At 46.9% G+C, this 14,054-nt stretch overlaps 1 protein-coding gene across 3 annotated transcripts in view; it reads left to right on the top strand.

The window, feature by feature from the left end:
• The window catches only part of LOC120055042 (phosphodiesterase 4D interacting protein), an 83,201-nt gene that overhangs the window by 55,850 nt on the left and 13,297 nt on the right, over positions 1 to 14,054 (top strand). For 2 of the 3 annotated variants that reach the window (XM_039002899.1, XM_039002897.1), the window contains 5 exons: positions 7,775 to 8,062; positions 8,876 to 9,001; positions 9,225 to 9,344; positions 13,396 to 13,585; positions 13,677 to 13,921. In XM_039002899.1, coding sequence (XP_038858827.1) covers positions 7,775 to 8,062; positions 8,876 to 9,001; positions 9,225 to 9,344; positions 13,396 to 13,585; positions 13,677 to 13,921 — 969 coding nt within the window. The remainder of the gene's footprint in view (positions 1 to 7,774; positions 8,063 to 8,875; positions 9,002 to 9,224; positions 9,345 to 13,395; positions 13,586 to 13,676; positions 13,922 to 14,054) is intronic. The other variant, XM_039002900.1, reaches the window with a different exon arrangement.

Here is a 14,054-nt window from a genome sequence, read left to right as displayed (position 1 = left end):
GACACTAGAAGTAGTGATGGCAAGACTAACACAGGATTTAAGGTCCAGATACATTGATTGACTCACATACGTTTGCATTGATTACCTGTGTGTACACTAAGTGAGTTTCATATTCCTGGCAGTAATGCCCTCTTTCAGACTAGCATGCTAACCCACCGCCCATCAAGTTCTTCCTCTGAACTCTGTCTCCTGGCAGTAATGCCCTCTTTCAGACTAGCATGCTAACCCACCGCCCATCAAGTTCTTCCTCTGAACTCTGTCTCCTGGCAGTAATGTCAGGGGGACTGCATGTGTAATGTACTGTTGAGATCCAGACTAGCGTAACTAAATGTGTGAGTGTGCGTGCTAACTTGTGCGTGCTAACCGACCACTCATCAGGCTCTTCATCTGAATGGGGTAGGACGTGTGACAGTGTTGTCTCTAGGCTCTCTGAACACAGAGAGAGAGAGAAAGAGAGGGAGGGAGGGAAGATAGGGAGGGAAGAGAGAGTGACGGAAGAGAGGAATGAAAGAGAGAGAGAGAGACGGAAGACATAGAGGGAAGAGAGAGAGAGACGGAAGAGAGCGAGACGAGAGAGAGAGACGGAAGAGAGGAATGAAAGAGAGAGACGGAAAAGAGGGAGGGAAGAGAGAGAGAGATAGAAGAGAGAGATGAAGGAGAGGGTGCCAAGTATAGTTGAGCAGGAGTTGATTTGCTATAGTCTATCTCATGGCTTTGGGCTAACTGATTCTATGCTCTCCTAATTATCACAAATCTTGCTGCTGTGATGGCACACTGTGATATTTCAACCAATAGATATGGGAGTTTATCAAAATTGGATTTGTTTTCAAATTCTTTGTGGGTCTGTGTAATCTGAGGGAAATATGTGTCTGTAATATGGTCATACATTTGGCAGGAGGTTAGGAAGTGCAGCTCAGTTTCCACCTCATTTTGTGGGCAGTGTGCACATAGCCTGTCTTTTCTTGAGAGCCAAGTCTGCCTACGGCGGCCTTTCTCAATAGCAAGGCTATGCTCACTGAGTCTGTACATAGTCAAAGCCTTCCTAAATTTTGGTTCAGTCACAGTGGTCAGGTATTCTGCCACTGTGTTCTCTCTCTTTAGGGCCAAATAGCATTCTAGTTTGCTCTGTTTTTTTGTAAATTCTTTCCATTCTTTCCATTATCTTTTTGTTTTCTCATGATTTGGTTGGGTCTAATTGTGTTGCTGTCCTGGGGCTCTGTGGGATATGTTTGTGTTTGTGAACAGAGCCCCAGGACCAGCTTGCTTAGAGGGCTCTTCTTCAGGTTGACCTCTCTGTAGGTGATGGCTTTGTTATGGAAGGTTTGGGAATCACTTCCTTTTAGGTGGTTGTAGAATTTAACATCTCTTTTCTGGATTTTGATAATTAGCGGGTATCGGCATAATTCTGCTCTGCATGCATTATTTGGTGTTTTACGTTGTACACAGAGGATAATTTGCAGAATTCTGCATGCAGAGTCTCAATTTGGTGTTTGTCCCATTTTGTGAATTATTGGTTGGTGAGCGGACCCCAGACCTCACAACCATAAAAGGAAATGGGTTCTAAGTATTTTTAGCCAGATCCTAATTGGTATGTCGAATTTTATGTTCCTTTTGATGGCATAGAAGGCCCTTCTTGCCTTGTCTCTCAGATTGTTCACAGCTTTGTGGAAGTTACCGGTGGCGCTGATGTTTAGGCCGAGGTATGTGTAGTTTTTTGTGTGCTCTAGGGCAACGGTGTCTAGATGGAATTTTATATTTGTGGTCCTGGTAACTGGACCTTTTTTTGCACCATTATTTTTGTCTTACTGAGATTTACTGTCAGGGCCCAGGTCTGACAGAATCTGTGCAGAAGATCTAGGTGCTACTGTAGGCACTCCTTGGTTGGGGACCGAAGCACCAGATCATCAGCAAACAGTAGACATTTGACTTCAGATTCTAGTAGGGTGAGGCCAGGTGCTGCAGACTGTTCTAGTGCCCTTGCCAATTCGTTGATATATACGTTGAAGGGGGTGGGGCTTAAGCTGCCTCCCTGTCTCACCCCCCGGCCATGTGAAAAGAAATGTATTTGTTTTTTGCCAATTTGAACTGCACACTTGTTGTTTGTGTACATGGATTTGATAATGTCTTGTGTTTTTCCCCCAACACTACTTTACATCAATGTGTATAGCAGGCCCTCATGCCAAATTGAGTCAAGCTTTTTTGAAATCAACAAAGCATGAGAAGACTTTGCCTTGGTTTTGGTTAGTTTGTTTGTCAATTAGGGTTTGCAGGGTGAGTACATGGTCTGTCGTACGGTAATTTGGTATAAAGCCAATTTGACATTTGCTCAGTACATTGTTTTCGCTGAGGAAATGTAGGAGTGTGCTATTAATGGTAATGCAGAGGATTTTCCCAAGGTTGATGTTGACGCATATCCCATGGTAGTTATTGGGGTCAAATGTGTCTCCACTTTTGTGGATTTGGGTGATCAGTCCTTGGTTCCAAATATTGGGCAACATGCCAGAGCTGAGGATGATGTAAAAGAGTTTAAGTTTAGCCAATTGGAATTTGTGGTCTGTATATTTTATAATTTAATTTAGGATACCATCAACCCCACAGGCGTTTTTTGGTTGGTGGGTTTGTATTTTGTTCTGTAGTTCATTCAATATAATTGGATAATCCAGTGGGTTCTGGTAGTCTTTAGTAGTTGATTCTAAGATTTGAATTTTATCATGTATATGTTTTTTGCTGTTTGTTCTTTGTTATAGGGCCAAAAAGATGGAGAAGTGGTTTATCCATACATCTCTATTTTGGATAGATCACTCTTTGTGTTGTTGTTTGTTTAGTGTTTTCCAATTTTCCCAGAAGTGGTTAGTCTATGGATTCTTCAATGACATTGAGCTGATTTCTGATGTGTTGTTCCTTCTTTTTCCGTAGTGTATTTCTGTATTGTTTTAGTGATTCCCCATAGTGAAGGTCTAGGCTCAGGTTTTCTGGGCCTCTATGTTTTTGGATAGGTTTCTCAATTTCTTTCTTAGGTTTTTGCATTCTTCATCAAACCATGTGTCATTGTTGTTCATTTTCTTAGGTTGTCTGCTTGACATTTTTAGATTTGATAGGGAAGCTGAGAGGTCAAATATACTGTTTAGGTTTTCTACTGTCAAGTTTACACCTTCACTATTACAGTGACCATTTTGTCCAGGGAATTGTCTAGAAGGGACTGAATTTGTTGTTGCCTAATTGTTTTTTGGTAGATTTCCACACTACTTTCCTTCCATCTATAGCATGTCTTAATAATATTCAGTTCCTTTGGCTTTGATGATTGAGCATAGCTCTGTTCAAGTGGAGTGTGATTTTGCTGTGATCTGATAGGGGTGTCAGTGGACTGACTGTGAACGCTCTAAGAGACTCTGTGTTGAGGTCAGTAATAAAGTAGTCTACAGAACTACTGCCAAGAGATGAACTATAGGTGTACCTACCAAAGGAGTCCCCTCGAAGCCTACCATTGACTATGTACATACCCAGTGTCCGACAGAGCTGCAGGCATTGTGACCCGCTTTTGTTGGTTATGTTGTCGTAGTTGTGTCTAGGGGGGCATATGGGGGAGGGAATGCTGCCACCTCCAGGTAGGTGTTTGTCCCCCTGTGTGCTGAGGGTGTCAGGTTCTTGTCCAGGTCTGGCATTTAGGTTGCCACAGACTAGTATATGTCCCTGAGCCTGGAAATTGTTGATCTCCCCCTCTAGGATGGAGCAGCTGTCATCGTTAAAGTATGGGGATTCTATTTCGGGGGATATAGGTAGCACACATGAGGACATTTTTCTCTGTTGAGATCATTTTCTTATTAATTTCTAGCCAGATGTAAAATGTTCCTGTTTTGACTAATTTAGTAGAGTGGGCTAGGTCTGCTCTATACCAAATTAGCATACCCCCTGCGTCTCTTCCCTGTTTCACACCTGGTAGTTTAGTTTGGTGGATGGGACTACCAGCTCTCTGTAACCTAGATCTCCTTCATACCATGTTTCTTGTAGGATGATTGTAGAGCATACAGGTCGCAGTGGTGGGTAGTATATGGGGCTATATGGGGCTTTGGTGACAAAAAACGGATGGCACTGTGATAGACTACATCTAATTTTCTGAGTAGAGTGTTGGAGGTTATTTTGTAAATTACCTAGCCGAAGTCAAGGATTGGTAGGATAGTCCGCTTTACGAGGGTATGTTTAGCAGCATGAGTGAAGGAGGCTTTGTTGCGAAATAGGAAGCCGATTCTAGATTTAATTTTGGATTGGAGATGCTTAATGTGAGTCTGGAAGGAGAGTTTACAGTCTAACCAGACACCTAGGTATTTGTAGTTGTCCACATATTCTAAGTCAGAACCGTCCAGAGTAGTGATGCTAGTTGGGCGAGTGGGTGCGGGCAGCGATCGGTTGAAGAGCATGTATTTAGTTTTACTAGCATTTAAGAGCAGTTGGAGTCCACGGAGGGAGAGTTGTATGGCATTGAAGCTCGGGAACGGGGGCAGTATTGAGTAGCTTGGATGAATAAGGTGCCCAGAGTAAACTGCCTGCTACTCAGGCCCAAAAGCCTATGCATATAATTAGTGGATTTGGATAGAAAACACTCTGAAGTTTCTAAAACTGTTTGAATGATGTCTGTGAGTATAACAGAACTCATATGGCAGGCCAAAACCTGAGAAAAAATCCAACCAGGAAGTGGGAAATCTGAGGTTTGTAGTTTTTCAAGTGATTGCCTATCCAATATACAGTGTCTATGGGGTCATATTGCACTTCCTAAGGCTTCCACTAGATGTCAACAGTCTTCAGAACTTTGTTTCAGGCTTCTACTATGAAGGTGGAGCGAATAAGAACTGTTTGAACCAGGGGTCTGGCAGAAAGCCATTAGTTTAGTCGCGCACGAGCTCTGTTCCTTTTCATTTCTACAGACAAAGGAATTGTCCTGTTGGAATATTATTGAAGATTTATGATAAAACCATCCTAAAGATTGATTCTATACATCGTTTGACATGTTTCTACGAACGTTAATGGAACTTTTTTGACTTTTCGTCTGGACCTAGTGCATTTGGATTACTGGACTAAACGCGCGAACAAAAAGGAGACATTTGGACATAAATGATGGACTTTATCGAACAAAACAAACATTTATTGTGGAACGGGATTCCTGGGAGTGCATTCCGATGAAGATCATCAAAGGTAAGTGAATATTTATAACGCTATTTCTGAGTTTTGTGACACCGCTCCTTGCTTGGAAAATGGCTGTATGGTTTTCTGTGGCTAGGCGCTGACCTAACATAATTGCATGGTGTGCTTTTACCGTAAAACGTTTTTGAAATGTGACACAGCGGTTGCATTAAGGAGAAGTTTATCTTTAATTGTATGTTTAACACTTGTATCTTTTAGCAATGTTTATAATGAGTATTTCTGTAATTTGATGTGGCTCTCTGCACTTTCACCGGATGTTTGTTTGAGACAATGACTTTCTGAACATAACACACCAATTTAAAATGAGGTTTTTGGACATGAAGATGAACTTTATCGAACAAAACACACATTTATTGTCTAACATGGAGTCCTGGGAGTGCCATCTGGTGAAGATCATCAAAGGTTAGTGATTAATTTTAACGCTATTTCTGTCTTTTGTGACACCTCTCCTTCTCTGGAAAATGGCTGTATGGTTTTCTGTGGCTAGGCGCTGACCTAACATAATCGCAAGGTGTGCTTTCGCCGTAAAGCCTTTTTGAAATCAGACACTGTGGCTGGATTAACAAGAAGTTTATCTTTAAAATGGTGTATAATACTTGTATGTTTGAGGAGTTTTAATTATGAGATTTCTGTTGTTTTGAATTTGGCGCCCTGCAATTTCACTGGCTATTAGCGAGGTCCCACGCTAGCGTCCCACATATCCCAGAGAAGTTAAACAAACTTAGGGAGGAGGCTTCTGATGTTAACATGCATGAAACCAAGGCTTTTACGGTTACAGAAGTCAACAAATGGTATCGCCTGGGGAATAAGTGTGGTACTGGGGTCTACAGGGCCTGGGTTAACCTCTACATCACCAGAGGACAGAGGAGGAGAAGGATAAGGGTACGGCTAAAGGCTAAAGGCTATAAGAACTGGTCGTCTAGTGCGTTGGAGACAGAGAATAAAAGGAGCAGATTTCTGGGCGTGGTAGAATAGATTCAGGGCATAATGTACAGACAAGGGTATGGTAGGATGTTAGTACAGTGGAGGTAAACCTAGGCGTTGAGTGACGATGAGAAAGGTTTTGTCTCTGGTGGCACCAGTTAAGCCAGGTGAGATCTCCGCATGTGTGGGGGGTGGGACAAAAGAGCTATCTAAGGCAAGGTGAGCGGGACTGAAGGCTCTACAGTGAAATTAAACAATAAGGACTAGCCGAGACAGCATTAGACAAGGCATATTGACATTAGAGAGAGGCATAAAGCAGTCACAGGTGTTGATCGGGAGAGCTAAGACAACAACGGGTAAATGGCGATGAATGGGCAGAGCGGGTCAGTTAGGTACATACAGGACCTAAGTTCGAGGCTGGGGCCGACAGATAAACAATCTGTCATCCCAACTATTCTCTTTATCCTCTCTGGCCGTGTGCCTCCTCTCCTGTGAGAGAACATTTCACCCTGCCTCAAATCCTAATGTCACACACACACTGGAGACTGTGTTAGTGTTCTGACTCTCTGTTGAGGCTGTGTTAGTGTTCTGACTCTGTTGAGGCTGTGTTAGTGTTCTGACTCTCTGTTGAGGCTGTGTTAGTGTTCTGACTCTCTGTTGAGGCTGTGTTAGTGTTCTGCCCCTTCTGTTGAGGCTGTGTTAGTGTTCTGACTCTGTTGAGGCTGTGTTAGTGTTTTGACTCCCTGTTGAGGCTGTGTCAGTGTTCTGACTCTGTTGAGGCAGTGTTAGTGTTCTGACTCTCTGTTGAGGCTATGTTAGTGTTGTGACTCTCTATTGAAGCTGTGTTAGTGTTTTGACTCTCCGTTGAGGCTGTGTTAGTGTTCTGACACCTCTGTTGAGGCTGTGTTGGTGTTCTGACTCTGGTGAGGCTGTGTTAGTGTTCTGACTCTGTTGAGGCTGTGTTAGTGTTCTGACTCTGGTGAGGCTGTGTTAGTGTTCTGACACTTCTGGTGAGGCTGTGTTAGTGTTCTGACACTTCTGTTGAGGCTGCGTTAGTGTTCTGACTCTGGTGAGGCTGTGTTAGTGTTCTGACACTTCTGTTGAGGCTGTGTTAGTGTTCTGACACTTCTGTTGAGGCTGTGTTAGTGTTCTGACTCTCTGTTGAGGCTGTGTTAGTGTTCTGATCCTTCTGTTGAGGCTGTGTTAGTGTTCTGACTCTCTATTGAGGCTGTGTTAGTGTTCTGACTCTCTGTTGAGGCTGTGTTAGTGTTCTGATCCTTCTGTTGAGGCTGTGTTGGTGTTCTGACTCTCTATTGAGGCTGTGTTAGTGTTCTGACTCTCTGTTGAGGCTGTGTTAGTGTTCTGATCCTTCTGTTGAGGCTGTGTTGGTGTTCTGACTCTCTATTGAGGCTGTGTTAGTGTTCTGACTCTCTGTTGAGGCTGTGTTAGTGTTCTGACTCGCTGTTAAGGCTGTGTTAGAGTTCTGACTAGACCTTACAGTGTAATACCTGTTGTTTTCGGCGCATGTGACAAATACAATTTTATTTAATTTGACTTATCTATCTCACAACAATCTGCCTGACACACTAACATCCATCCTCCATCTCTCTCCTATCTGTTTATTCATGCTTGGGTTTTCTTTTTCTTACTGCAGGTTTTTCCGTTCCTTCAGTCAAGCCGTTTGGTGGCTTCCCCATGTCGGCCCACCCCCACCCACAGACAGACCCCTCCAGTTACATGCCCCAGCCTCTATCCTACCACACCTTCCACCCCGTTGGTCTGAATGCTAGCCTCAATGCTAGCCCTGCCATGAAGGCAGGCGCCAGCCTCCTGGAGAGCAGTGCAATGTGGGACATGGCCTACGGTGCTCGGTCAATGAGAGTTGGCACTGCCAATTTGTCATCAGGGTCGTCAGGTTACCAGTCTGGCACCAGCCTTACAGGTGTGTGTATGAGTTTTAATGAGATTATGTGTGTCCTACCTGTAATGAGTTTACAGCACAGCGTGTGGGAGCGGATCGTATCACACATATTCTAGGTGATAGTCTGAAGAGCCAATGGCTGATCTTGGAAATTGATATATCATACCATGACATTTTTGTTATTTCCCTATTACTAACTATTAGAGACTATACGGACCAAAACAGCCCTGTTGTGTGTTTATGTACAGGTAACTGCCAAAATAACGGAAACACTTTAGTAAGTGAGGGATACAAAGTATAGTGAAAGCAGGTGCTTCCACACAGGTGTGGATAATTAAGCAATTAACATCCCATCATGCTTAGGGTCATTTATACAAATGCCCAGTTGACCATTATATTGGGTACCATGGCTAGAAGAAGAGATCTCAGTGACTTTGAAGGAGGAGAGTCTCAAATTAGCATAGGGGGTTTAGTGTGTGTGTGTGTGTGTGTGTGTGTGTGTGTGTGTGTGTGTGTGTGTGTGTGTGTGTGTGTGTGTGTGTGTGTGTGTGTGTGTGTTTGTGTGTCTCAGTCACCAGATCTCAACCCAATTGAACACTTATGGGAGATTCTGGAGTAGCTCCTGAGACAATGTTTTTCACCACCATCAACAAAACACCAAATGTTAGAATTTCTGTTGGAAGAATGGTGTCGCGGTCCTCCAACAGAGTTCCACAGGGTATTGAAGATGTGTCTGGCGGCTCGTGGCCCAACGCCCTGCGTTATATATACACTGTACAAATGTTTTTTTAATGTTGTGAAATGTCAACGGTATTTTGATGTGTTCCTGTGCAGGTTCTGACCTGATTAAAGAACACCTGAGCGAGATCGGGAGTCTACGTCAACGCCTGGGGGATTCCATCCAGACCAACGACCTCCTCCGACAGCAGCTGGAGGAGGGACTGGTCAACCAAGCCACAGGTAAATGTATTGACGAGACCACCACCACACCTGCTGTCTCAAACCATGAACATAGATTCTACACACCCAGCTTGGCTACCTGTACTAAGTCAATGTTGACAGTCACTGTGTCAAAAAGGCATTAGTGAAATGTACTGGCCCTCCTCTTCTTCCTCATCCTTCTCATCCTCTTCCTCGTCTTCCTCCTTCTCCTCTCCCTCTTTCTCTTCCTCCTCTTCCTCAGGTGCTCCCACCAACATCTACATCCAGGGCTTGGACTCTATCAGCCAGCTGTCCAGTGAGATCAGATTTCTGAAAGTGGAGAACCTCAGCCTGCAGGACCGACTCCAACAGGCCAGCAGAGGTAACCAACCGCTTGGCTCCTAGTACTCTCAAAACTCTCTAATATACTACCCAACATACTATCAATTCTGCTCTATAGCTCATTCAGTAGAGCGTTGTGCTTGCAATCCCAAGATAATGACCACCCGTATGTAAAATGAAAGTCACTTTGGATAAATGTGTTTGCTAAATGACATACTGTATATTACACTGAGAAGAGAATGATGATTGGCTGACAGCCATGGGTGGTATATCAGACCGTATATCACCGATATGACACAACATTTTTTTTTACTGCTCTAATTACGTTGGTAACCAGTTCATAATAGCAATAAGGCCTTATTGCTTAATTATACAATGGGTGGGTCTAATCCTGAATGCGGATTGGTTAAAACCGCATTTCCAACTGGTGGCTATACCACAGGCTAAATCTCTGACGTTAAAATGCCTACACTATTTACTCTGTTCCATCTGACTGCGCAAGCCACTGTCTCATCAGCCAGGCAATTTATCAACTTGATCTCCACTATAAAAAGCATCTAGACATCATCTCATATTTCTTTCAATGTTTCAATATTCAAATTCGATCTCCAGCTGTTGCATAGTAATGGACGTGTGGGGTTGAGACACAGGCAGCTTTTCTCAGCCAGTCGAAATCATGAATTTGCATAATTTTTCTGGATATTTACAAAGAAATATAAAACATGTCAAATTAAGTGCAGCTAGTTTGCCGTCTTTCCAGCTTCATTTCTGTCTTTATTTGTGTAACGGGCTTCCTCCTTCTCCTCATCCGAAGAGGAGTAGCAAGGATTAGACCAAAATGCAGCGTTGTGATAAGACATGATATTTTAATCAACAAAACAGAAAACACGACGAACACTTGAATAATTACAAAACAACAAACGACGTAGACAGACCTGGACGACGAACTTACATGAAACACGAAGAACGCAAGAACAGGAAAACTGACTACATAAAACGAACTAACAAACAAAACCGAAACAGTCCCGCGTGGCGTAACATACACTGACACAGGAGACAACCACCCACAACAATCAATGTGAAAACACCTACCTTAATATGGCTCTCAATCAGAGGAAATGAAAACCACCTGCCTCTAATTGAGAGCCATATCAGGTCACCCTTTAACCAACATAGAAACACATAACATAGACTACCCACCCAAACTCACGCCCTGACCGTCAAACACATACAAAAACAACAGAAAACAGGTCAGGAACGTGACAGAACCCCCCCCTCAAGGTGCGAACTCCGGGCGCACCCCTAAAACTCAAGGGGAGGGTCTGGGTGGGCATCTGTCCGCGGTGGCGGCTCCGGCGGTGGACGAGGACACCACTCCACCACTGTCTTTGTCCCCCTCCTTAGCGTCCTTTGAGTGGCGACCCTCGCCCCCGACCATGGTCCAGGAACCTTCACTAAGGCCCCTCCTACATAGAGGAGACAACTCAGGAACGAGAGGTAGCTCAGGCCAGAGAGGTAGCTCAGGACAGAGAGGTAGCTCAGGACAGAGAGGTAGCTAAGGACAGAGAGATAGCTCAGGACAGAGAGGTAGCTCCGGACAGAGAGGTAGCTCCGGACAGAGGGACAACTCTGTACTAATGGCAGCTCCGGACTGGGTGGCAGCTCCGGACTGGGTGGCAGCTCCGGACTGGAGGGCAGCTCATGACTGGAGGGCAGCTCATGACTGGAGGGCAGCTCATGACTGGAGGGCAGCTCATGACTGTAGGGCAGCTCATGACTGGAGGGCAGCTCATGACTGTAGGGCAGCTCATGACTGTAGGGCAGCTCATGACTGTAGGGCAGCTCATGACTGTAGGGCAGCTCATGACTGGAGGGCAGCTCATGACTGGAGGGCAGCTCATGACTGGAGGGCAGCTCATGACTGTAGGGCAGCTCTGGCAGCTCCTGACTGGCTGGCGGTTCTGGCAGCTCCTGACTGGCTGGCGGCTCTGGCAGCTCCTGACTGGCTGGCGGCTCTGGCAGCTCCTGACTGGCTGGCGGCTCTGGCAGCTCCTGACTGGCTGGCGGCTCTGGCAGCTCCTGACTGGCTGGCGGCTCTGGCAGCTCCTGACTGGCTGGCGGCTCTGGCAGCTCCTGACTGGCGGACGGCTCTAGCGGCTCCTGACTGACGGACGGCTCTAATGGCTCGGGACAGACGGGCGGCTCTAATGGCTCGTGGCAGACGGACGGCTCAGAAGGCGCTGGGCAGACGGATGGCTCAGAAGGCGCTGGGCAGACGGATGGCTCAGAAGGCGCTGGGCAGACGGATGGCTCAGACGGCGCTGGACAGACGGATGGCTCAGACGGCGCTGGGCAGACAGATGGCTCAGACGGCGCTGGGCAGACAGATGGCTCAGACGGCGCTGGGCAGACAGATGGCTCAGACGGCGCTGGGCAGACAGATGGCTCAGACGGCGCTGGGGAGACGGATGGCTCAGATGGCACTGGGCAGACGGATGGTTCTGGCCGGATGAGGCGCACTGTAGGCCTGGTGCGTGGTGCCGGAACTGGAGGCACCGGACTGGAGACACGCACTTCAAGGCTAGTGCGGGGAGCAGGGACAGGGCACACTGACCTCTCGAAGCGCACTATAGGCCTGGTGCGTGGTACCGGAACTGGAGGTACCGGGCTGAGGGCACGCACCTCAGGGCGAGTGCGGGGAGAAGGAACAGTGCGTACAGGGCTCTGGAGACGCACAGGTGGCTTAGTGCGTGGTGCCGGAACTGGAGGCACTGGGCTGGAGACACGCACCATAGGGAGAGTGCGTGGAGGAGGAACAGGGCTCTGGAGACGCACTGGAAGCCTGGTGCGTGGTGTAGGCACTGGTAGTACTAGGCTGGGGCGGGAAGGTGGCGCCGGAAATACCGGACCGTGCAGGTGTACTGGCTCCCTTGAGCATTGAGCCTGCCCAACCTTACCTGGTTGAATACTCCCCGTCGCCCGACCAGTGCGGGGAGGTGGAATAACCCGCACCGGGCTATGTAGGCGAACCGGGGACACCATGCATAAGGCTGGTGCCATGTAAGCCGGCCCGAGGAGACGTACTGGTGGCCAGATATGTAGGGCCGGCTTCATGACATCTGGCTCAACGCTTAATCTAGCCCTACCAGTGCGGGGAGGTGGAATAACCCGCACCGGGCTATGCACACGTACAGGAGACACCGTGCGCTCTACTGCGTAACACGGTGTCTGCCCGTACTCCCGCTCTCCACGGTTAGCCTGAGAAGTGGGCGCAGGTCTCCTACCTGCCCTTGGCCCACTACCTCTTAGCCCCCCCCCAATAAATTTTTGGGGTTTCTTCTCGGGCTTCCTTGCTAGCCGAGTACCTTCATATCTGCGGTTTTGGGCTGTGGCTGCCTCCTTCTCCTCCTCAAAGCGGCGATTCACTCCCACCTTAGCCCAGGGTCCTTTTCCCTCTATGATTTCCTCCCAACTCCAGAAATCCTGCAATCCTTTTTTCGTGGACCACTGTTCGTGGTCCCGCTGCTTGATCCGGGTTTGGTGGGTGGTTCTGTAACGGGCTTCCTCCTTCTCCTCATCCGAAGAGGAGTAGCAAGGATTAGACCAAAATGCAGCGTTGTGATAAGACATGATATTTTAATCAACAAAACAGAAAACACGACGAACACTTGAATAATTACAAAACAACAAACGACGTAGACAGACCTGGACGACGAACTTACATGAAACACGAAGAACGCAAGAACAGGAAAACTGACTACATAAAACGAACGAACAAACAAAACCGAAACAGTCCCGCGTGGCGTAACAACCGAAACAGTCCCGCGTGGCGTAACATACACTGACACAGGAGACAACCACCCACAACAATCAATGTGAAAACACCTACCTTAATATGGCTCTCAATCAGAGGAAATGAAAACCACCTGCCTCTAATTGAGAGCCATATCAGGTCACCCTTTAACCAACATAGAAACACATAACATAGACTACCCACCCAAACTCACGCCCTGACCGTCAAACACATACAAAAACAACAGAAAACAGGTCAGGAACGTGACAATTTGAGTTCCTCTGTACTCTTCCCCCAGACGGGAGTAAGGAGGGGGAGCAGCTGCGCGAGGCGGTGCTGTTGGGCCGTGCCCGTGTGAAGGATGCGGAGTTAGAGACTGAGCGGTGGGCGGAACAGGGCAGGAGGCTGTACACGCAGACACAGGCTCAGACCCTGGAGATCACTCAGCTGAAACAGGACAGGCAGAGCAACCAGGAGACCATCAACAGGTAGGAGGGGTGTGTGTGTAATGTCTGTGTGCATCTCTGTTGTGTGATTATTGTTTTGTTACATGTGTGTAACTGTGTTGTGTGTGTCTAGGTTGCAGCACGATGTGAATGTCAAGCAGCAGCAGTTGTGTGAGAGCCGTGGCCTGGCCCACTCTCTACAGTATGACCTCCAGATATACCACAGAGAGTGTGGCGTCCCCAAGAACACAAACACAAGTGAGGGGTCCCACTCGGGCGAGTCTGCATCCTTTGACCCCAGGGACCTGCATGTTCAGCTAGGGCAGCAGTTGACTTCTGGGACACGACCTCCTGGAGCCAGGATACAGCTCTTCCACGGTGAGAGAGCGCCACCATGGAAAGCATTCTGGGATAGGGTTACCATGTAACCACTGATTCTACCACAATTATACTGACACAGAACTTTGATGTGTCTGAAATTGCACCTTATTTCCTATATAGTACACTACTT

The sequence above is a fragment of the Salvelinus namaycush genome, chromosome 10, assembly GCF_016432855.1.
Source record: "Salvelinus namaycush isolate Seneca chromosome 10, SaNama_1.0, whole genome shotgun sequence".
In the NCBI taxonomy this organism is placed as follows: Eukaryota; Metazoa; Chordata; class Actinopteri; order Salmoniformes; family Salmonidae; genus Salvelinus; species Salvelinus namaycush.
This window is presented reverse-complemented; position numbering and strand designations above follow the sequence as displayed.